Source organism: Hemicordylus capensis, chromosome 5 (genome assembly GCF_027244095.1).
Source record: "Hemicordylus capensis ecotype Gifberg chromosome 5, rHemCap1.1.pri, whole genome shotgun sequence".
Classification (NCBI taxonomy): Eukaryota; Metazoa; Chordata; class Lepidosauria; order Squamata; family Cordylidae; genus Hemicordylus; species Hemicordylus capensis.
In genome coordinates this window covers 4,154,783-4,178,623 of record NC_069661.1, presented here as the reverse complement: position 1 = coordinate 4,178,623, position 23,841 = coordinate 4,154,783, and the positions used below count along the sequence as shown (strand labels likewise).

The window sequence follows — 23,841 nt, the reverse complement described above, 5'->3', positions numbered from 1 at the left end:
TGTTCTGGGCAGCAGTATCAAGGCAGTGTGTGCACATGTGCATTCAGAGTGGGGCCTTCCCGATTCAACCTGAGCGGGATCTAAAATGAACTGAGCAGACATTAAAAATCTGTGAGCGTGCGCACACGTGCATGCCTGAGAGGGAACACTGGTTCCCAACCTGTGGTACTCCAGCTATTGCTGAACTACAGCTCCCATCATCCCCAACCATGATAAACTGTTGCTGGGGATGATGGGAGTTGTCATTCATCAACATCTGGAATAGCACAGTTTGGGAACACCTGTTTTAAAGAGTTTGCAGAGGTGCTGAGCTGCTTCATAACGAGCTTTGCTTCCTTCTGTGTAAACCGTCCTGAGCCATTTTTGGAGGGGCGGTATAGAAATCAAATCAATCAATCAATCAATCAAATCTAGGACAACCAGGAATACTAACCTTAACAGTCAGTGACGTATGTGTGGGAAACTTCTACAGAGATATAACTTCTATGGCACACATACGAAGCCGCCTTCTGCTGAGTTAGACCCGCCGTCCATCTAGCTCAGCACTGCCCACACTAAATGGCAGCCGCTGTCCAGGATTTCAAACGGGGGGTTTCCCTAATCTGACCTGGAGCTGCTGCCAGGGAGTTAACCTGAGACCTTCTGCATATGGAGCAGAGAGCGCTGCCACGGATCTGAAGCAGATCGAAACAAAGTCGGAGGATCCGGTTTTTAAATTATTTTTTAATGTAAACAGCTTGGAGAGCTATAAGTTGAAAAGAGTATATACTGTTTCCCCTTGCTAACCGAGTAAAGAGGCACCTTTTTAACAGTGGCAATTCTCTTTATTTAGCAGGGGGAGAGCAACTGGCCCTATCCATCCCCAGCACAGCATCCCTCCAGTGGCTGTTGCTGGGGTCTACTGTATAATTATTTTTAACATTTATTTATCATATTTTTATTTATCATATTACATTGTGAGCCCTTTGGGAACAGGGAGCCATCTTTGTTTATTTTTCTCTATGTAAACCGCTTTGGGGACTTTTATTGAAAAGTGGTATATATATATATTCAGCGTCGTCGTCGTCATTGTTGTATTTACCTGAATCCACGACTGGTTCCCCCCACAAATTCTTGGAGGGGGGGTCCTCTTAAATTCAGAGTCCTCTTCATTTCAGGTAAAGATATAGCCTGTATTTAACCTCTGTGTTTTAAGGGGGTTGTCCCAAATTCAGAGTAATCTTCTATTCGGATGGGTAATTGATGGATGGATGGATGGATGCAGTGCAGCCATTTGGGCTTTAGCTCTTCCTGGGATGGGACACACACACACATCACACACACACACATGGATTCCCTTCACTTCCCACCCCATGACCCTCCAGGGGTCCAAATGATCCATCCACAGGGGGCTCTCCTTGCAAGTTTGCTTGCTCCACACTTGCTAGAAAGGCGAGGCTCTCCTCCCTCCCAGGTGTGTTCTGCCTGTGTGGCAGCTGCGGCCAAGAACGACGCCTCCGTCTGCTGCCTGGAAGAAGCCTCTCTGGCAAGGGGCTTTGATGGACGCCGAGGGGCCACTCGGAGCGAAACACAGCTCAGTGGAAGCACAGCGAAGAGGGCCTTTGCCTGGCCGGGTCCCTCCTCCCCTCCTCACTTCCATCCGCAGCAGAGCCCAGAGGTTCTCCTTGCCTGCAGTTCCTTTGCTTCTCATCTAATGTGTGTGGGGGGTGCCTTTAGCTTCTGATGGGCAATTTGTAAGATTTCCCCTCCCTCACCTGGGAAAGGCAACACAGGGGGGGCCTCCCAAGAATATGGCTTCATTGCTTGGACAGCTAAGGCCCCATCACACCCACGGGCATGAATGCATCATGGAGAACAGATTGAACCCCCTTGCCTGCCTGCCTGCCTGCCTGCCTCCTCCTCAATCAACTGCCCTTAGGAGGCAGTATTGCTCAGTGCTGTGCTCTGCATCTAGCAGCAACCGGGGCAAACCCCTGGGCATCCCCAGGCAAGCAGACCAGGCTGTGGCCCAGGAGAGCTGCTGCCGGCCAGAGCGCACAGTCATGGCCTCAGTGAAGCAGGGGCCACCCAGGGAAGAAACGGCCGAGCAAGACTTGGACCAGCCCCGCTTGCTCGCTGGCTGGGCTCTGGGGCGGCCCCTTTCCCCAGCCCATCCCTTGGGGTCCTTCTCTCCTGTCCTGGAGACAGCCGCCGTGACCAGCCCCACTCTCTCTTGCACGTCACCCGGAAGGAAGAGCGTGTGATGGCGGAGCCCTTCAGGAAGCGCGTGGGCCGGCCGACGCTGCCCCCTGCCCTGGCCGCCCCCACAGCTTGTGAGCAAGAGGAAACGTCCGGCTGAACCGGCAGGGACCGAAGGCAGGCCAAGCCGCCCCGGCAGCCCCACTCCAAGGACCGCTCTGGGGCCAGGCAGGCCCCACAAATCCTCCATCCGGCCACAAGCTTGGATGGGCAGCAGTGAACAGATGCCAGACTGTATGGGGGGGCAGTGATGTGGGCTATTCAGATGCAGTGGGTCCTGCTTTGCTTTTCATCTGCCCTCATTAGGGCAGAGTGGGGTGAAGGGGGGCCTGCCCGTGGCAGGCATTCCTGAGCACGGCAATGGGGGTCCGGGTGCATCTCCGGGTCTCCCCTGTGGAAACTGTACTGCCCTGTACGGGGGGGGGGCAGGTTTTGCCCCTTTGCAACCCTGTTCCCAGGTGCAAGCCGTTCCTTGCCCCATAGGGGTGAGTGGCAGCCATTTGCTTCACTCGGGACTTGTGTGAGGTGGGGATCCCTGCCCTGCCAGATGCCATGGACAGGGGTGGGGGGGGCATCCGGCAGGCTCGACCCCTTGCTGCTTGGGGAGAGTAGCTTTACCCCCCCCCCAGGAACCAGACAGGCAGCACGTGGAAGCCTCTTGCAGAAGCCCCTGGGAAACCTTGCCCCCCCCCGGTGGGAGTCGTCAACCAGAAGAAGCCTGCCAGCCAAGCCGGGCCAAGGCGTCTTTAGCCCTCCTTGGCCCTCGCCTCTGTGGAGCCGGGCATCGCGAGCACAGCTCCTCCTTTGGCACAAGAGGAGGAGGAGAGTCGGGCTGCCCTGCCCGGGGGGGTATCCTGCTGTTTCACGCTCAGGCCAGGCAGCAGCAGCACCATGGGAGTGAGAGGGGAGGGTGGGAAGGGGAGAGGGGAAGCTGGAACCTGGACCCTTCTGCTGCAGGCAAGCTGGGAGGAGGTGCTCTGGGGAATGTCCTAAAAGGAATGCCCGGGAATGCCCACTGGAGTGCCCTGGTGCCTTCCCAAGGGCCACTGGATTTCCGAGTGGCCAATGGCCATTTGGAAAGTCCATGCATTCCTACGGCCCTTTGGAAGGAGGAACACATGACGCCGCTTTTCTATACCGAGTCAGACCCTTGGTCCATCTCGCTCAGTATTGTCAGCACAGACTGGCAGCAGCTTCTCCAAGGCTGCAGGCAGGAGTCTCTCTCAGCCCTCTCTTGGAAATACTAGCAGGGAGGGACCTTGGAACCTTCTAGCAGCCCCATCCCCTAAAGGGAGTGTCTTACAGTGAGTGCTCACACATGGAGCCTTCCATTCAAAGGCAAACCAGAGCAGGCCCTGCTTAGCAAAGGGGGTAATTCATGCTTGCTCCTGTTCTGCCACAGGAACCTAGGAGGCTGCAGCCTACCGAGTCAGACCTTTCGTCCATCTCGCTCACTGGCAGTGACTCCCCCCAGGGTTTCAGACAGGAGTCTTCCCCAGCCCTACCTGGAGATGTTGCTCGGGACTGAACTGGGATGACCTTCTGCAAGCAAAGCAGGGGCTCTTGGGTCTCCTGATGGGTTTTGGAGCACAGCCTCCATCTTCCCCATCCACCATGGCCAAGGGATGATGGGAATTGTAGTCGCCACTTACCACGAGGCTCCCTTGTCCAGCAGACCTCTGGCTGCCTCCTCCTCTGTGCTCCCTGGATCCCACCCAGCTGGCCGGACCCCTCGGCTGGATCCATCTTGCTGCTGCTGCCGCCGCCAGCGCCTCTCCCCACCCTCTTTGTCCTCTTGGCTCCTTGGCGGCTGTTCCGGAGTCCTCCCATCTGCCAAGCCCACAGCTTGACCTTGCCTGCCTCGAACGGGACATGCCTTTGTCCACACGCAGCCCGTCACTTCCACCCACCGGCCTCTTGCCTCTGGGGCTCGTGTGGGTGTGTGCAGGGAACAGGCACAAACCGCCGGGCCCTTCATTGCCCTCCGCAACCCTCTGCTGAACTGCAGAAGTGGGGAAGAACCGGAGGGTTGCCAACGTCCGTTACGAGCCTGCACTCCTCTGCTTTTAATCACCGTTGGTTGTGCGGACATCCGCAAACGGCCACAGCCATCTCCATGCTGTGAAAAATGTGCACGGCTCATATTTCGCAAATCGAATGGCTGGCAGGGGAGCAGGGGATTTGCCACAGGACGTGAGGATGGCCACTGACTTAAAAAGGGACTTGGAGAAATTCATAGAGGACAGGCCTATCGATGGCTACTAGTCTTGATGACTATAGGCTCCCCCCCCCCCCGGTCTCAGAGGCAGTATGCTTTGGAATATCACTTGCAGGGGAACACAGGAAGCGGCTTTATCTGGAGTCAGACCCTTGGTCCATCTAGCTCAGTATTGCCTACCCAGACTGGCAGCAGCTTCTCCAAAGTTGCAGGCAGGAGAGCAAGGAGACACTGGCAGACTCTCCCAGCACTATCTTGGAGATGCCAGGGAGGGAACGTGGCACCTTCTGCTCTTCCCAGAGCGACCCCATCCCCTGAGGGGAATATCTTCAGGGCTCACATGTAGTCTCCCATTCAGATGCAAACCAGGACAGGGCCTGCTTAGCAAAGGACACTTTATACATGCCTTCATCTCCCACTTGTGAGCTTCCCAGAGGCATCTGGGGGCCACTGGGTGAAACAGGGTGCTGGACATTGTTGAACTGGAGAAGGTGCAGAAGAGGGCAACCAAGATGATCAGGGGCCTAGAGCACCTTCCTTATGAGGCAAGGCTACAACACCTGGGGCTTTTTAGTTTAGAAAAAAGACGACTGCGGGGAGACATGATAGAGGTCTATAAAATCATGCATGGGGTGGAGAAAGTGGAGAGAGAGAGATTCTTTTCCCTCTCACACAACACTAGAACCAGGGGTCACTCCATGAAATTGATTGCCAGGAGGTCTAGGACCAACAAACGGAAGTACTTTTTCACACAGCGCGTGATCCACTTGTGGAACTCTCTGCCACAGGATGTGGTGACAGCCAACAACCTGGATGGCTTTAAGAGGGGTTTGGATGACTTCATGGAGGAGAGGTCTATCAATGGCTACTAGTCGGAGGGCTGTGGGCCACCTCCAGCCTCAAGGGCAGGGTGCCTCTGAATACCAGTTGCAGGGGAGTAATGGCAGGAGAGAGGGCATGCCCTCAACTCCTGTCTGTGGCTTCCAGCGGCATCTGGTGGACCACTGTGCGAAACAGGATGCTGGACTAGATGGGCCTTGGGCCTGATCCAGCAGGGCTGTTCTTATGACTAGCTAGGCTTCCTTGGGCCTGATCCAGCTGGGCTGTTCTTATGAGCAAGGCCAGCCTTTTCCTAGTCAGTTGGCAACTCTAAGAGCCGCAGTTCATCTTGAGAGGCAGTGTAGGCTCGTAGCTAAAGAGCTGTGTTTGGATCTGTGCTTAAAGCTCAGCTCTGCTACAGATGCATTGGCATAGCCTACACCAGGGGTTAGGAACATGGGAAACTGCCATATACTGAGTCGGAGCATTGGTCTCTCTAGCTCAGGATTGTCTACCCAGACTGGCAGCGGCTTCTCCAAGGCTGCAGGCAGGAGCTCTCTCAGCCCTATCTTGGAGATGCTGCCAGGGAGGGAACTTGGAACCTTCTGCTCTTCCTAGAATGGCTCCCCTGAGGGGAATATCTTTCAGTGCTCACACTTCTAGTCTCCCATTCAAATGCAACCAGGGTGGACCCTGCTTAGCTAAGGGGATAAGTCATGTTTGCTTCCACAAGACCAGCTTTCATATCCCAAAACACAAATATGGGAATGTTACATAGGAACATGAGAAGCTGCCATATACTGAGTCAGACCCTTGGCCCAGCGCAATATCGTCTTCACAGACTGGCAGCGGCTTCTCCAAGGTTGCAGGCAGGAATCTCTTTCAGCACTGTCTTGGAGATGCTGCCAGGGATTGAACCTGGAGCCTAGATGCTCTTCCCAGAGCAACTTCATCCCCTGAGGGGAATATCTTGCAGTGCTCACGCTTCTAGTCTCCCATTCAAATGCAACCAGGACAGACCCTGCTTAGCTAAGGGGATAAGTCATGCTTGCCACCACAAGACCAGCTTTCCTCTCCAGCTTTGGACCCCCAGATGTTGCTTGACCACAAATCCCATCATCAGGTGTTGATGATGGGAGGTGTAGTCCAACATCATCTGTGGACCCCAGGCTGGAACCCCCCCTGCATTAGCCTAGAAGGTGCCATGAGGTGCATGGTGGCATGCTATGCTCAGATGGCAGGAAGACACACAGACCCCAGTTCTTGCCCAGTTGTGACTGGGCACTTGGCTGACGCATCTGAGCACTGCCGAGAAGGGTCACATGGTGCTGGGCCATTTGCATCCCATGGCTTTGGGGCTACTTTGCCATGTTGCCCCCCTTCCGGTGTTTGGTCATCCACAAAATCTTCTGCTACAACCAACCTGTCCGTCTTCAAGGTGCCACAGGACTCTTCTTATCTTTGCGTATTCTGACAGAGAGGCCCACCACCTCCAGGGCTCTCGCCTCCCAAAGGAAAGCCAACCTGGCCAAGGCTGCCTCCAGCTTGCCTTGGAAATGCTTGGGGAAGCAGGCGGCCGCTTAGGGCAGCAAAGCAAAGTCAGTGACTGCTGACCCGCGTAGGGGGCTGTGTTGGCCGTCAGAGCCAGAATCCTCATCAGAGGGAGACATGGTGGCAGTGGCGGTAGTGTTGGGGGAGTGTTGTTGCGGTTGTTCTTTAAATGTTGGAAGCAGACGCTGGGGCGAAGTAGCCCGGGGTGTTCTGAGCGTGGATTATTCCATTTGCTGGCACTGACTTCTGCTGCCCCAATCTGATTGTCACAAAGGCACCGGAAGCCCCTGGCACAATATTACCCAAATGTCCCTATGCCCATGGAGCTCCCAATGTCCTCCCCCGCCCTCTTTAAATAGGAGATTAGACCACTTTGTGGAGTGGAGACCCTATGAGTCATAGTGGCTATCTGGAACTTCCATGCTTAGTGGCAGTCTACCATTAAAGCCCAGTGACAGCTGCTGGGGGGTGGGGACATCAGGAGCAGGAGAGAGCTCTTGCCTCCCTGTCTTGCTGGTGGGCTTGAGGCATCAGACTGGACCCTGTGGGAAGCTGGAGAGTGGCTTGGATGACCCAGGGGGACTCTTTGGAGGTCCCCGGCCAGTCAGTCAGAAGGGAGCAGAATGTTATTTGGGCACAATGGTGATGCTTCTGGGATTGCCTGGCCTCTGGCCACCACAGTGCAGGCGGCTTCAGTCCATTCTGGGGTGTTCTTACTCCTTTCCCTGGGATATTTGCTACCAGGGTGTGTGTGAGAGAGAATTAATGGTGTTTGATGCCTTCCTGCTCTGATGGGTAAAGTAAAGTGTGCCGTCCAGTCAATTTCAACTCCTGGCGCCCACAGAGTCCTGTGGTTTTCTTTTGGTAGAATACAGGAGGGGCTTACCATTGCCTCCTCCCACACAGTGTGAGATGATGCCTTTCAGCATCTTCCTTTATCGCTGCTGCCCAATAGAGGTGTTTCCTATATAGGTGTATGTCTGGGAAACATACCAGTGGGGATTCGAACCGGCAACCTTCTGCTTCTAGGTCAAGCATTTCCCCGCTGTGCCACTTACGGTGACGCAGAACTGGATAAACTGGATAAATTATTGCATCTATCTAAGTGAGGGGTGTGGCCAATGGGACGGGTGTGGCCACAGGGCGTGGCCGTGAGGGTGCGTGTGGCTATGGGGGCTGTCGTGCAGAGGGCCTGCACTGCTGAAGTGGTGGCTGCATCCCTGGTGGATGCAAAGTTGCAGAATCTCTTGCCTTGTGGGTCAGCTTACACAAGCCGGGTGCTTATGCAGCCAGGATAGGGGACAACTTTGCTTAACCTGCAACAGATATGGACTGAAGAGGAGGTTTCACAGCAAGAGGGGCACCACAGTTGCCTGTGGCGCTGGCACAACCCTGAAATGCAAGCTCCCAACTTAGCAGATTGAGTACAACGTTAGTCTGGATGTCAGCCAGAATTCCCAGCTCGCTGCACTGGAATCAGACAAGAAACGACGACAGGGAAGAAAATGGGGTGGGGTGGGCCACCTTTCAATTTGAGAGTCAGGGACTGGGCATAAACCAAAGAGGGACTTCTGGAGGTGCGGGAGGTGTATAGCTATATCTGTCTATATCTATATATTCCAGGACCTCTTTCCTAAGAAATGAAGGTAATCATCAGTTTACATGTGCTTACATCGAAAAACAGTGCAGCCAGGAATTTATCAACATTGCTATTGTACAACAGCCATCACAGGACACACAATGGACAATGTAAAAAGTAAAAAAATTAAAAAAATATACCAAAGAAAACATGAGAAAGGAGAATAATTCTCCGTACGACAAGATAAATACACAGAGAACAAGCCCTGATGGGGTGGTTGAAATCCCAGCGTTGGGGGCTCTTCTTTTCCCGTCATCTTTATGTACAAAATGTTACTGCTCCCTCCCTTCCCACCTGGAAATAATGCTAGAAAAATAACTGTGGGAGGCCAAGAGAGGATGCCCTAAAGTCCACGTGGCGCAATCCGGGGGGAAGTTCTCCTGCTCCAGCACCCCTGAAACCTCCACCCACGTTCCGTGCTCCTGCCTCTTTCACGCCAACGGGACTGGTGCGGGAGAGCTTTCTGTTGGATTGGGCTGCATTGTCCAAAAAAATAGAGTTGAAAAAATAACCACAAGGGACCGTTATAATTTTTCTAAAAAAGATGTTTTTAAAAAATAATTGAATGCAAAAATCAGTGTACCAGCAGCTCACAAGGATCTGAGATTGCTTTGGGGGTGAGGTGGGGGAAACGAAACTGAACAGTGAAAAATAGAAATGATGGAAACGACCCCCAATCCTTTCCTGAATTGCTGGGGAATTCCTCTTCTTTGCCCTTAAAAAGGTCCCGCCGGAGGCCCCCATTCCGTCTCCTCAAGAGTCCTGAGCGCAGGGTTTGATGCGCAGGGCAAGGCAAGACCTGAGACTGGTTGCAGCTGCTGGCAGGGAAAGTGACACCACCAGCTGCAACGGGGCCCAGGCTGGACCACAAGGAAGGGATTGGCCAACTTTCCAGACATTTGGCCTCCACTGAAGCTGCTGGGTACCCCCACCCCACCCCCCACTATCAAAGCTACAGAGAATTAGGTACTCTGGTGAAGGTCTTTCAGGCAGTAGACCTTAGCACAGAGGTGTCCAATCTTGGGTCCCCAGATGCGGCTGGACTACAATTCCCATCACCTCTGGCCTTTGGCCACTGTGGCTGGGGGTGATGGGAGTTGTAGTCCAACTGCAATTTGTGGGGGACCCAAGATAGAGGTGGAGGCCTGTATTTCCCTTGATTTCAGGGACTGGTGGAGCATGGATGGGGAGAATCAGCGAGTGAGAGGGGCTGCTTAATCTTGACTCCTGCCCACTGATTCTCCTCGGTAAGAACCTCCCTGTATGATTTTCATGGTTCTTCTCCCCACCACGGCTCTGAAGCTGACAGCAACTCCAGTGAAGGAAAAACAGCCTTGCGGGGGAGAACTGGTGGGTGCGCTCACACTCACCCATCTCCTTAAGTCTTCAGCAAACGTAGGAATGGGACCACAGATTTCCCCAGACAATGTCTAGTTGTGCTCCAAACAGAATCCTCCATGTCCTCATCAAACTACAATTCCCAGGATTCTTTGAGCAGGGAGAGGACAGTGGAACTGATAGAACTCTGACACATGTTGATATAATGTAGAGGTATTCCCAGAAGATCCTTTTTCAGTGAAATGATGGCCGATGTCCCACAACGCCTCGGCTGCTTTCGGGTGAAGAAGCCATCCTCTATGGTGGACAGAGGCGTTCTGAGAAAGGCTGGAGTGGGCCCTATACTGGTCACATGAGCCAACTATTCAAAGTCTGAGCAGGAGACTGTGTTCTCCTCTGCAAAAGAAGATCGACCCTCCCTGCTCTCTCCTAGCATAACGGTGCGGCTGTCACTAAAAAGCAGTTCCTGCAAGGTAGGGCTCCCTGCCACAGATGTCACATATGTCAGTGGCAGCCACGTGGATTGTGCAGATCACTTGAAGCCCATTCACATATTATATTCAACACTCATACAATGAGTGTACAGTGTACACAGGTGCAGATCTGTATACAGGTACGGCCATTCACATGTTATGCTGAACTTAGGTCCAGAAGTACACTTCTGGCCTGTACCATGCATTTGAAGGGCCTCTGTCCAGGTTCCCTTTTAAAACAAACACAGGTATAGTCCTTCACACAAACACCTGGATGAGTGTACAGACATCTGTATGCTCGTACAGGATCAAATCTGAACTGGGCTTTGGTATGTCCTCCTCCTTGTGTCACCGGTCCCCAGGGGAGGGGCAGCTGGAGTGGGGACTTATCCTGTGGTCCACTGGAGAGCTCTGTGTCTACTGACCACTCACAGCCGAGTTCTTCACTGTAAGGCCCAGGGGCCAGTGGTGGCCCCCGTGTGGCTCCTAAGTGCCGCCCCCTTGCTAATGGTTTATTGGGCCTGTGTGAAGCTTTGGCCAAAGCGGAATAATCTGCACAATCCCCAGGCACCCTGCAGAGGCGGCCATTCGCACCTTGCTGTGCTGCCCTTGGCCCAAGGCTGGGGTGGCTCCTTGAAGGGCAACGGAGCCCTCTTGAGCCCCCCCCCCCGCCGGCACCCTCTTGGAAGGCATCCAGAGAGTTCTGGGAAGTGCCTCCCTCCGCAGCGCTTCCCCCAGAGAGAGGGCTCCCTCTCTCTTCAAGGGAAACCTCCCAGCACTCAGCAGTGTGTGCGGCACTGTGCAGAAGTCAGCCCAGAGGGGAAAGGGCTCTCCCCGGGAAGGTTTTCTGCAAAAGTGGCCCCCACTGGACAACAGTGAAGTTCACTGGCTTAGAGACGTTGATGGTTACTGTGTGGAGGCCGACAGAGGTGAGGGGCTCAGAAGGGCAACAGCTCAGGGCCCCCCTGCTTACAGGGCCGCTCTGCACCGCAGAAGGGCCACAGAGGCTCCTGACCCATCACAGGGGACCCCACAAACTATTTCCGCCCTGGGCCCTGCGCAAGCTAGAGACAGCCCTGTCCCCGTCTAATGCTGGGAGCCATGAAAACGGTAGGAGAAGTTAAATTAAAGGGTTGGTTACAGACAAGGCGATCTGGCTGGGCGAGTACAGCCCTGGGTGGTTCCCACCCCTCATTGGCCCCAAGAGAACGCAATTCATAAGGTTTTGCCCTTTCTGGTCTCCGGAACTGGAGGCAGCGGTGGTGGTTCCTGCCGATGGGGTGAGGTGGAAGGGAACTCTCTTGGGGAGTGGTGGGTGGGCATTGCAACATCTGGAGAGGCTGGGAAGGAGACACAGCCAAGGCCGGAGCAGGTGGGAGGGGAGCGTGGAACGGGGCTCCTCGACACGTGTCCTGGCTAGGTTGGGGGCCACACGGTTCCAGGCCCACGGGCGAGGTGCGCCCTGGCTGAGGGCGATTTCTGGCGCTTTGCCTCTTGGAGAACCCGTGTGCAGAGGAAGAGCCTGCAAAGGTCCCAGGAAAGCCTTCCCCTTGCTCTGACCTTCCTTCGTAGGAATGCACCAGCAAGCATCTCTCCTGCCAAAACCTCTAGTGCTGGAGGATTTATTCTGCATTTACTTGGAAGTCAAGGAGCAGGGCAGGGGAATGCATTTTGCAGTGGGGATCCTCTTCCCTTCTCTGGAAATCCATCTCCATCAGGCAAGGCCCAGGGGGGAGGTGGGACTGCAGCTGAAACCGGCTTGCTTTGGGGAGGCAGAAATGGAGCGGCCCCTGCAGAAGTGGAGGGACCACCTTGCCAACTCATTTCCTGTGGTACAAAAAAGAACCCAGGAGTCCTGCCTTGCAGGGCTGATGCTCAGGGTCCCGTTTCCAAGGAGAGATCTCTCCAGTGGGAGTGGGGGACCCAATGCTATAAATCCGTGTTCTTCTTCACTGTAAGGCCTGGGGGCCAGTGGCAGCCCCCATCAACGCTAAGAGTGGATCCCTGCCTGATTGTGCATTGGGCCGGTGTGAAGCCTTGGCCAAAGCAGGATTCTCTGCACAGTCCATGCCGAGACGACCCTTCCCACCATGAGGCACTGCACTCGGCCAGCACCTGGGGACTCCTTTAAGGGAAGCGGAGCCCTCTGGAGCCCCTGCACCTTCTCGGAAGGCAAGCACAGAGCACCTGGAAGTGTAGCCCTGCCCAGCGCTTCCCTCCTCGAGCTCTGAAGAGGACCCCGCCTTCCTTGAAGGGCCCTCCCAGCGGGACTGTGCGGAGGGCCACACAGTGGGAAACGGCTCTCACACGGAAGCGGTTTTGCCAGAGTGGCCCCCGCCTGAAATGTCGTGGAGATCACTGCCATGAACGATACATTTTAAAAAAAGGAATGTTAGCAGGGAGAAAATCTACCTGAGTGGAAACCCAGATGGGATGGTGGAGTCCTTGTATTCGTGATTCTGGAACCAAAGCTGCGAGAAATGGTGCAGGAGGCGGGCAAAAGGACCTCTTGAAGAAAGGACGGCCGTGCTGAATTCCCCTGCAAACACCCCATCCCACCCCAACATTATCCTCGGAGGAAGAGGCCCCCAGTTCACGGTCAGGAATCTCCCAGTAGCTGATGATCAGTGTCTCCCTCGGCTTTTCCTGCTGCAATGCAGCCTCCCACAGAAGGGGGTGCTCTTGGAAATGGTGCAGCCAAGTTGGAAGGTGCTGGGGAGGGGGCTCTAGGAACCCGTGTCTCATCAGCAGTGCCCAGACCCTTTCAGTCCAAGGGCCTGGGGAAGTGCCAGTCTGTTGGTCCATCTTTTCAGAGGGCTCACCGTTCGCTCCCTGCTCACATGGGCGGTACAATGAGACCCGTCAAGGCTGCAAGAGGGAGAACAAGAAGATCATGTTTCATGGAAGTGGCAGAAGTAGGAACACAGGCAGCTGCCATATACTGAGTCAGACCCTTGGTCCATCTAGCTCAGTACTGTCTTCACAGACTGGCAGCGGCTTCTCCAAGGTTGCAGGCAGGAATCTCTCTCAGCCCTATCTTGGAGATGCTGCCAGGGAGGGAACTTGAAACCTTCTGCATGCAAGCATTAGCCACATCACAGACTGTACATCACGGGTCCACAACCGTGGGTCCCCAGACACTGCCGGACTACAAGTCCCATCACTCCCAGCCACAATGATCTTTGGCATTGTGGCTGGGGATGATGGTACTTGTAGTCCTAGGTTGGGGACCCAAGGTTGGGGACTCCTGATTTAGGAGCGACAAAGTATTTTAGCCTGTATACAGGTTTTCTTTTTAAATGAGCATGTACAGTATGAGTGCACAGACATCTGTACATTTGTTCAGCATAATGTCTGAATCAGGCTCTTGAATGTCAAGAATCCAGCTCAAGAAGAAGTGTGACAAGGGTGGCTGGCTGGCTGCATCCTCTCTCTGTCTCCTCTCCCTCTCTGGCAGAGAAGGCTTCTGAAGTTCTGAGCTGACACTCCCTCTTCCTCCCTAATTCTTGAGAGGGAGAGAGGGAGACTAGCCACCATTAGCAGTGCTGCAGAATAGGGATGTGCGAATTGATTCATGGCCGAATTGATTTGACTAGAATCTGGTCGATTCGAGCGATTCGACCCCAAACTGAATCACCCTTGGGGGCATTGACCAGATTCAAGGTCAAATTGAATTGATCTGGCAATTCGAGTCAAAATTTTGTCCCCCCAGTGGTAGCCCTCCGAGCTTCTCTGCCACTCTAGTTGGTTCCTTTGCACTATCTCATGGTGATCTCCCTTGCTTCTTGGTATGGATTCTCAGTTTGAAATGACTTCTTCATAGGGATTCCTTATGAAGAAACTATTTCACAACCAAGAATCCACAATACATACAATTTCCTAAAAACGCACCCCTTTGCTTGATTCTTTTTGGGGGTTGGATGGTATTTGGCACCCATGGGGCCCTACCACCCAACCCACTTTGGTGCCCCCTAGCCCCTAAAAATTAGACCAAATAGATTCAAATTCAAATCGAATCAAATTCAATTCAAATCGACCTCAGATTCGACCCTGAATCGAATCGGGCTGATTCGAACTCGAATTGAATCGCAAAAATCGATTTGCGCACATCCCTACAGCAGAAAATCTCCACGAAGACAAAGAACGGCTGCCTTCTGAGCTCATCCATGGAGCCAATGATTGCTGCTCTGTCTGGCAGCAACTCTCCTAGGCTTCAAGCAGGGCTCTTTCTGGCCCTGCTGCCTGAGATGTGGCGATGTGAAACGGAGAACTTCTGGATGCAAAGCAGGTGTTCTGAACAGACCCTTCCCAAGCTTCTTGGGTCTCGGGGTGAGGAATGCCAGGGTGGATGTGTGCATGGGTAAACTGGGGGATAGAGACCCCAGCAAGTGGGTACTGCCCCTTGATTCAAAGCTGAGTCCTGCCCCCCAGTCCTCCCCACTGGGAGAGCCGCATATCTGATAAGCCCTATTAAGGCGCTGAGCCCTCAGGAGGCCTTTGCAAGTGAGGCAGGGAGAGAGGAGCAGAAAAAGGAAGGAGGAGACGAAAGAGCGAGGCTGGGAGGCGAACAAGAGAAGAGACGTACTGTGATTAGGAATAAGCCAGTCCCTGGAGCGACCGAGACGGTGTGTGGAACTTGTCTGAATCCTCAAAGGTTTGGTCTGGGCGGCAGGAGCGAGGGAAGGAAGGAGAGAAGGCAGGCAGGAAGAAAGAGAGCAACATCGTATAAGCAGAGGGGAAAGGCAGAGCAAACAAGAAGAGGGAGTGGCAGAAATGGGCGCGGGAGGAGGGGGAAGCAAAGATGGGGGCCATAATCCACCTGGGGAACTCTCACCACTAGGGGAAACAGTCATGGCCTGCAGGAAAACCAGAGCCCAGGCTTCTGCTCCCCACCCCTTCCCCACACTTAATATGCCCCTTTCTGTGGGGCATGAGGTGAACCACAGAGGAAAAGGCAAATTGGAGGCATCTGCAGCCCCAGTAACATGCTCTTTGGGTGAGGCTCAGGCCCACTCCTGGCACACCTTTTCTCCGGGAGGGAAAGGGGTGCCTCCCTTGCTTCGCCATCTGAAGCAATGCCGCCATCCCCGTAGGAACACAACAAGCGGCCTAATACGGAGTCCGACCCTTGGGCCATCTAGCTCAGTACTGTCTGCTTGGCACTGACTGGCAGTGGCCCTCCAAGGGTACAAGCCGGAGTCTCTCCCTCCCAGCCCTACCTGGAGATGCTGCCAGGGAGTGCACCGGGGGGGGGGGCTCCTGCTCTTCCTCGCCCCCTCAGGGGAAAAGCGTACAGTGCTTGCAGGTCGTCACTCATCCCAATGCAAACCAAGGTGGACCCTGATAGAAAGCAGGACTGCCTCTGCTGCAAGGAGATTCTCCTGCTCAGGTGAGCCTCCAAAGAACATGGCAGGGGGGCTGAGGAGAAGGTTTGCAGGGGCAAAGATGGCTGGGCAGCTGCAGCCAGTGGTCTGAGTTCTGGGCAAGGGTGGTGCATGGCCAAGTCAGCTCCTGGTGGACATCAGGCAAAATCCCCCACCAAGGGCTTTCCTGGACACGGAGGGCCTTTCCCAGCATAGACTGCGCAGGCGACTCATCCTCCCAGGAAACTGCCTAGTTCTCGTTGAGATGCTCAGCCTCCGTCTGGGCTGGACCACTTCAGACTGCAGGGGTGGGCTCAGACACTGGACTCGGCTCCCTACAAAATGAAATTCCCTGCACCGAAAAACCAGCAGATCAGGGAGAAGCGTTCTAGCTTAGCTTCCACCCTCGCTCTTTTGTCTTCTCTGAGCATTCAACCTTTTCCTGTCAAATAAAGGAGCATCCCATAGTGTGAGCTTCCACCTGCCATCTGAGGCGGTACAGCCCAGACACAGCTTGGTCACCTCTCAGAGCCATTGAGGTGACTGGATTAGGCCATTGTCTGGCTGGATTAGTAATACATGCACAGTCTACTCCGGGAGAAGACAGCGTCCAAAGAAGGCTCTCAGCAGGTGGATTGGTTTCCCATCCAGAACCCAACGGATGGCCACACTTGGGATTGGGATGAAATCAGTAGGACCCCCTGAGAAATGCTGGTGGTTTCACAGGAACTCTTTTGGCTTCTCTCAAAATTCCACAGATGTATTCCTTGAGCAGGAACCTCCAAATTTCCCTGGAATTTCCCTTTGGGAGGCCAGTGGCATGAGTTCCAGGAAATAAGCAAGCTCCTAGTCCTCTGGCTGGAAAGATAAGGAATACAACCTCACCCTACTGCTTGTCAGGTTGCCTGTTGACTCCATAGAGGGAGAGGGGGCAAGAGGACAAGTCTAGTAGGAGGGGGCCTTCCAGAAGGCAATGAACTGTGCAATGTGAGAAGCTTTTGCGGGTCCTCAGAACACGAGAAGCTTGCATGCATGTTCCAAGCGCAGGTCTACTCACCGTTCAAACATTCCTGCAGGCTTCTGCCTTCCTTCCCAGCATGAACTCACACTCTGTTCAGATGCTGAGCAGGGCCCTTGCGTGACCTTTGCAGCGCCACCTGCTGGCCAACTCTTGCTTCTCGAGAAGAAACAATTGCTACTTTGGGGGAAGAACTGGGGAAAGGGCTGGTTCTTCTCAGAAAGGAAAAGCTGGCCAAAAACCACCCAGGGACCTTGCTTGGCATCTGAATGCAGCGTGGATTCATGGTGGGAAGGAAGACAGAAGCCTGCAGGAGTGTGTGGAGGCTGAACAACCTTGTGCTTGGAACTTGAATGCAAGCATCTCATGTTGCACAGTTTATTACTTTCTGGAAGGACCCGAGGCCACAGACCTCTCTACACAAAAAGGACACAGGGATTTGTGGTGGCTTCTCCACGGCATGACCTCTACATATGTGATGAACCACACACTGGGGCATGCTATTTCCGACATGGGAGGGCTTTCTGGAAGGAATGCTGTAGTTTTTGAAGTGGCCATTAGAAGCCCCAAAGTGCAGAGCTGGAGGGCACCTTGGAGGTCTGCCAGTCCAACCCCCTCCTCAGTGCAGGGAAATGCTACCCCCCCATTCCATCCAGATAAAAGGCTGCCCTCCCGTCTATTAGCAGAGGGGGTGTTTGGGAAGGGAAAGGAGGAGGTCCCGGTCATGCACTCCTGCCGACCCACTGGTGCTGAGGAGACCTCTGCTCAGGCACACCCCTGGGGAGGGGCCAACTCACCCTGAAGACTGTTTCCGTTGGCGCTGGTGCAGGTTGGGGGCGGAGAGGCTTGCGGCCGGACCACGGGAGCAAAGGCGCTCTTCTGCTTGACGGCAGAGATCATGTTGACGGGGGAGAAGGAGAAGACGCCGGCTGGGGTCGAGGAGCTGGCGATCGACGAGGCTCCCAGCGGCGGGCTGGAGGGCATGACTGCCGGAAGAGAGGGACAGAGAGGAGTTGTGGGGAGGAAGCGGTCGAGGCAGCGGGTGACAGGCACAGAGCCTGGGAAAGAGGAGCCTCCGTCTCGCCCTCCACATGCTCTCTGCTCCTGCACACCTCTGTCTGAGACCCTCACACTGGACGTCATCTTCGCACTCAAAAACTCCCAAGGAAAAGACACTTTGGACATCTGGCTTCAGCTCTGCTCACTTCGAATACAGGAAGCTGCCTTCTACTGAGTCAGGCCCTTGGTCCATCTAGCTCAGTTCTGCCTACACTGACTGGCAGTAGCTCTCCAAGGTTTCAGGGAGGAGTCTGTCTTCCAGTCTTCCCTGGAGATGCTGCCAGGGAGTGAACCTGGGACCTTCTGCAAGCAAAGCGGATGCTGCTCTGCCCCTGAGCTATGGCGCCATCCCTAAGAGGAATATCTTGCAGCAGGCAAGGCTCCCATGTAGTCACCCATCCAACTGCAAACCAGGGCAGGCCCTGCTCAGCAAAGGGTACCGTTCATGCTTACTATCACAAGACTAGCTCAGTCACAGTAGGCGGCTGATCTACGCGGCTTCTCTAAGCCTTGGGACACGGGTGGTCCTTTCATGAGGCAAGGGGAGGTGGTCACCTCAAGCGGCGGAGCACCAGAGACAGAAAGATGCCACCCCCGCCTGCTCAAACAAACAAACAAAAAAGGAGGCACACGAGGAAGGGGACATATGGCGCCCTACCTCCGGTGCCCTGAGGCCTGGGGCTGCCATGAAGGGCATGGAGCTGTCCGGACCGGAGGCCTCCTCTTCTGACACTGGGAGTCCCGCTCGGCCAGATGCTGCAACTCACTGGGTTCGTCTTATTTATTTATTTATTGGAAAATATTTATACCCTGCCACTCCAGCAGTTTGTACTGCTCAGGGCGGTTCATAACAATACTAAAGTTGACACAATGTAAAATAAAAGATTAATACAGTTTAACAAGTCAAAAGATCCGGCTAAAACCACATTTAAAATTACATTTTTTTAAAAAAAGTTTCAAATTAAAAGTTACTAATTAAAAAAACCCCAAAACTGAGGACTACAAAAACTAAAGACCAGATATAAGCAGCAGATAAAACATTTAAAAGCCTCTTTTAAAAGTTGTGTTTTTAATTGTTTTTTTTTTTTTTAAATTGAAGGAGGGAGCATGGCAAAGCTCTTTGGGGAGGGCATTTCGAAGTCGAGAGGCCACAACCGAAAAGCCCCGTCTCTAGTCCTCGCCAACCGGATCTCTGTTAGTAGCAGGGCCAGAAGCAGGGCCTGAGATGATGAACAGAGGGCCCTGGCAGGTTCATATGGGAGAATTTGGTCCAACAGCTACTCCGGCCTCAAGCCACGTAGAGCTTTAAAGGTCAAGACCAGCACCTTGAATCTAGCCTGGGAGTGGACTGGTTACCAATGAAGCTGCCACAGGATGGGTGTGACACTCATGGAGCAACTTGCACCCACGTGCATCCGTGCAGCAGCATTCTGGACCAGCTGAAGCTTCCAAACCGTCTTCAAGGGCAGCCCCACGTAGAGCACTTTGCAGTATTCTAATCAGGATGTTACTAAAGCATCCAGATTGTTAGAGAGGCTGGTTGGAGAGCCATGGGCTGTGAGTTCAAGCCCCACTGGGTGAGTCAAAAGGGAGACCTCCAGAAACTGCTGGCTTTTAGGGACAGGGCCGTAGCTCAGTGGCAAAGCATGGACTTTGGATGCCGATGATCCCAGTTTCAATCCTGGCAGCATCTCCAGACAGGATCGGGGAAGGCTCCTGACTGAAACCCCAGAGAGCTGCTGCCAGTCAGTGTCGACAGTAATGAGCTAGTTGGACCAGGGGCCCGACTCAGTAGAAGGCAGCTTCACCAAGCTTGTATAATTCCCAGGGTATCCTCCCAAACCAGAAGGGCAAGAGGTTTCCTTTTGTTCAAGTGAAGAGACAACGACGACTACTATGGATATTTATCTACTGCTTTGCAACAGAAGTCCCCAAAGCGGTTTACGTGGAAAACCAGTAAGAACTAAATATGGCTCCCAGCCCGCAAAGGGCTCACAGTCAAAAAGGAAAGGTGAGGCAGGCAGCTCCTCTCCCCCTGCTCAGTAGGAAAGAGGACCCTCAAGCCGCTGCATTCCACCGGAGCCTCCTTGTTCATTCCTGGAAGGGAAGCGCCCACACCGCAGCGCCCCTCCTCACAAGCGGCAGAAACTCACTGGCGTAGGGGGAGTTGGCCGTGGAGCCGTTGAGGAAGCTGGGGGACCCGGGGACCCCGAGGCTGGTCATGGCGGCCCCCGCGTAACCATTCATGCTGGACGTGAGGGTGTTGTAGTTGCTCTGCTGAGGGGTGGAGCTGGGCACGTAGCCTCGGGGCGAGACGCTGCTTGTGTTCCGGGTGTAGCCTGCAAAGAAGGTGGGAGAGATGCTGAGCTCCGGCTGCCACCGGCGGATGAGGGCGGAGGAGGACTCTGCCCGTGGCTATTCGTTACAGCCGCTTAGCCCAGGGGATCTCCAACTTGGGTCTCTCGAGGTTGTTGGACTACAACTCCCACCATCCCCAGCGACAAAGGCCGTTGTGGCTGGGGAGCATGGGAGCTGTAGTCCAACAACATTTGAGAACCCCTGGGTTAATGGAACCTGGGTGAATTCCGAGGCAGCAGGCCTCTGGATGTCAGTGGCGGGGGAGAAAAGGCTCTTGCTTTCAGGTCCAATATGCCAGCTTCCCAGAGGCTTCTGGCTGGCCAACCGGACGCTGGGCTCTCTTCGTATCACAGTCACATGAAGGACTTGCGCCTCCTCCTGACACATCTCACACAGAACAAGCATACTGGATGCATTTGCCTGCAGACACGGCACCACGTGGTGTTTGGGGTAGGGCTGTAGCTCAGTGGTCAAATCCCTTCTTTGGATGCAGGAGGTCTGCAAAGCACTGGCAGCATCTCCAGGTCAGGCTGGGAAAGACCTCTGCCTGAAACCTTGGAGAGCTGCTGCCAGTCAGTGTAGACCAGGGCTGCTCAATGCCAGCCCTCCAGCTGTTTTTGGACTACAACTCCCCTAGTCCCCAGCCACAGCAGCCAAGAGCCAGGGATTGTGGGCACTGTAGGTCAATATCTGCAGGAGAGCTGGAGCTGAGCAGCCCTCAGTTCTGAGCCCAAGGGTCCGACTCAGTAGAAGGCAGCTTCCTATGTGCCTACATCCTGAGCTGAGTAAAGGACTCTCTCTCCTTGATTGTCAGAAGATGCACCCAGATCTCCCCTCTTGCTTCTAAGGATTTTGCAAAAATTTGCTGCATACAGTATTTAATTCTCTCTCTCTCTGGCACAAGATCCAGAGACTTGCTCGTTCAGGAAGCCTTGCCCCTTCTGTCTTGGCTTTGTGGCATCACCGCACAGCCAAATCTGATTGGCTATGTGGTGCTGTCACAAAGCCAAATCACAGAGAGGGCAGGAAGTGTTGCCCTCACTCGGGGAGCACAGTGTGCAGCGGAAGGAAGGGAAATGGTGCTCAGCAGCCGCGGGAAGCACCCACTTTTGCTGATGCTACTCGAGGTGATGAAAGGCGGATGAGTGCTTCAGGTTTAGTCCTAGTCATGATGAACTGAAGAGCACATCATCAGAAACCCTGAGTGATCCTCAGACAATGGCAATATGAAAATGGTGGAAGGCAGCTTCTGACAGCAAGCCGGAAGCCCTGTAGGAGGCCCTGCCTTCACCTGCCTGAACTCTGAGGTACTCCAGAAGCCAGAAAGGGCTGGTGGGAATTACTGGGCAACACAACCTGGTGGCACATGCCCATTCAAGGTCTGCCTGGGACCCGGCCGTCACCGGCCAAGGCAGTCTAGCCAGGCTCCAGCAACCTGAGACCTCATTCCTTAAGAGGAGTCAATCCGGCTCCTGGTCAGCTCTACGAGTGGCGTGTCTGTGCCTAAATCCTAGACCTGACTCTATTGACAGGACAGGAGTGCAGCCAGAGCTCAGTGGACAGGCATCTGCTTTGCAGCCAGAAGGTCCCAGCTTCAATCCCTGGCAGCATCTCCAGGTAGGGCTGGGAGAGACGCCTGCCTGAGACCTTGGAGAGATGCTGCCAGTCAGTGCAGGCAGTACTGAGCTAGATGGACCAAGGGCCTGACTCAGTCTAAGGCCGCTTCCTATGTTCCTAAGGCAGCTTAGGTCTACCCGCCAAATCAACTTCTTTTGCTCCCAAGCTGCAAGACGTTTGCTTGCGGGCTGCTGCAATGACTCCGAAGCCTGTGCACTGGTGACTGGTTGAGAGTCCCACAGGACTGGGGCACAACTGTCACCATCTCCCATGCCTCTCATGCTCCGAGTGGCTTTTGATGCCCAAGACATGCCCGCCACATTTCCTTGGGACTGGAGTCAAGTGCATGCCACCCCCGCTGGGCTATTTGAAAGTGGAGGTAACGCGCCTAACAGCCCACAAAAGGTCTCAGAAGGGACGGGGGCAGTCAGGATCGGGAGGGGAGGGGAGGGGAGGAGCAGCTGGGCTGGCGGGCTAGAGCCCCCTACGGCCTGCCGAATGAGAGCCAGGGCCCCGGAGGGCCTTCACACTTGGCCGCCTTCGCACCTTGCTCGGAGCCCTGGGTGGATTCGCTGATGTTGATGGCCAGCTGGCTCCCAAAGGAGTTCACCCCCATCATGCCCGAGTGGACGTGGTTCCCGGCCAGGGAGGTCAGCTGGTTGGGGTTGCGCGGGACGCTATACAAGGCCTCGGCAATGTCCGCTGCTCGTTTCAGGATGATGTCCTGGGAAGGCAGGAAAGGAAAGGAAAACAAACCCTCACTGGATTCCCATCGATCAACGACAAGGTCCCATTTTCCAATCTGCTGCTCCAGGGTCAGGGAGGGCCTTCTAGCATCCTGGGGGCACATCCCCTCTCTTTCTCTGAGGAGGAGGCTACCCCAAAAAGGCAGTTCACATGCGCGGAAACTTCAGGAGCTGTGCACGCTCCTGAGTTTCAGTCATGGGTGCGCAAACAACTAGGTGGGAGGCGACGTGGGGCGTGATCGTATGTGAGAGAGGAGCGCGTTAGGATGGGGTCATCTGACCCAGCTCTCGTTGCCAGCAGTTTAACAAGGCAGGAGGAAAAGCTCTCCTCCCCAGCACCTGCCTCACACACAGTCACTCCCTACTTAGTTGTTACAGCTTCCAAAGCTGGGTAGGGCGCTTGTCCGACAAAGTTTTTGACTGGGTGAACTGCCTTAACATGGACTGGTATGGAGTTGCGCCAACGACTGTTGAGAATTCAGAAGGTTCCCCAAGAGGCCAGCAGAGGAAGGAGAAGAGGATGGTGGAGAAAAAGCAGAGGGAAGGAGGAGCCATATAAGAACATCCCTGCTGGAACAGGCCCACGGCCCATCTGGCCCACCATCCTATTTCACATAGTGGCCCACCACATGCCTCTGAGAAGCCCACAGGCAAGAGAGCTGCTCTTGGGAGGTCTAGGATGGGAAAGCAGGTCTTGAGCTGGTCTAGGGAAGAGAGCTGGTCTTGTGGTAGGAAGCATGCATTGTCCCCTTTACTAAGCAGGGTCCGCCCTTGTTTGCATTTGAAAGGGAGACTACAAGTGTGCACCCTGGAAGATATTCCCCTTAGGGGATGGGGCCATAGCTCAGTGGAAGAGCACCTGTCTGCTTACATGCAGAAGGTTCCAAGTTCCCTCCCTGGCAGCATCTCCAAGATAGGGCGGAGAGAGACCTTGGAGAAGTCGCTGCCAGTCTGTGTAGGCATTACTGAGCTAGCTGAACCAATGGTCTGACTCAGTATATGGCAGCTGCCTATGTTCCTAGGTGAGGGCATGCCCTCGCTCCTGCGGTTGCTCCCCTGCAAGTGGTATTCAGAGGCATCTTGCCTCGGAGGCTGGAGGTGGCCGATAGCCCCCAGACTAGTAGCCGCTGATAGACCTGTCCTCCATGAATTGGTCCAAGCCCCTTTCCAACCCGTCCAAGCCAGTGGCCATCACCCCATCCCGTGGCAGAGAATTCTACAGATGTGGTGATGGCCACTAGCTTGGAGGGCTGTGAAAGGGGCTTGGACCAGTCCATTAGCCACTCTTGGTCCCTTGTCTTTTTCCTGATGATCTTCTCTCTCCTGTGGCAGCTAATTGCTGGCTGCAGCTGAAGGACACTTTGGTGCAAAATGAGGTAAGATAAACAGAGAGAGAAAGACCCG

General features: G+C 54.4%; 1 protein-coding gene across 3 annotated transcripts in view; it reads right to left on the bottom strand.

The window, feature by feature from the left end:
* Positions 1-8,505: 8,505 nt before the first annotated feature.
* The window catches only part of LOC128327929 (transcription factor COE1-like), a 123,349-nt gene continuing 108,013 nt past the window's right edge, over positions 8,506-23,841 (bottom strand). For 2 of the 3 annotated variants that reach the window (XM_053257307.1, XM_053257305.1), the window contains exons 14-18: positions 22,238-22,415; positions 19,870-20,055; positions 17,455-17,643; positions 14,862-14,937; positions 8,506-13,144 (exon numbers count right to left, since the gene is read on the bottom strand). In XM_053257307.1, coding sequence (XP_053113282.1) covers positions 14,867-14,937; positions 17,455-17,643; positions 19,870-20,055; positions 22,238-22,415 — 624 coding nt within the window. In that variant the 3' untranslated portion in view covers positions 8,506-13,144; positions 14,862-14,866. The remainder of the gene's footprint in view (positions 13,145-14,861; positions 14,938-17,454; positions 17,644-19,869; positions 20,056-22,237; positions 22,416-23,841) is intronic. The other variant, XM_053257306.1, reaches the window with a different exon arrangement.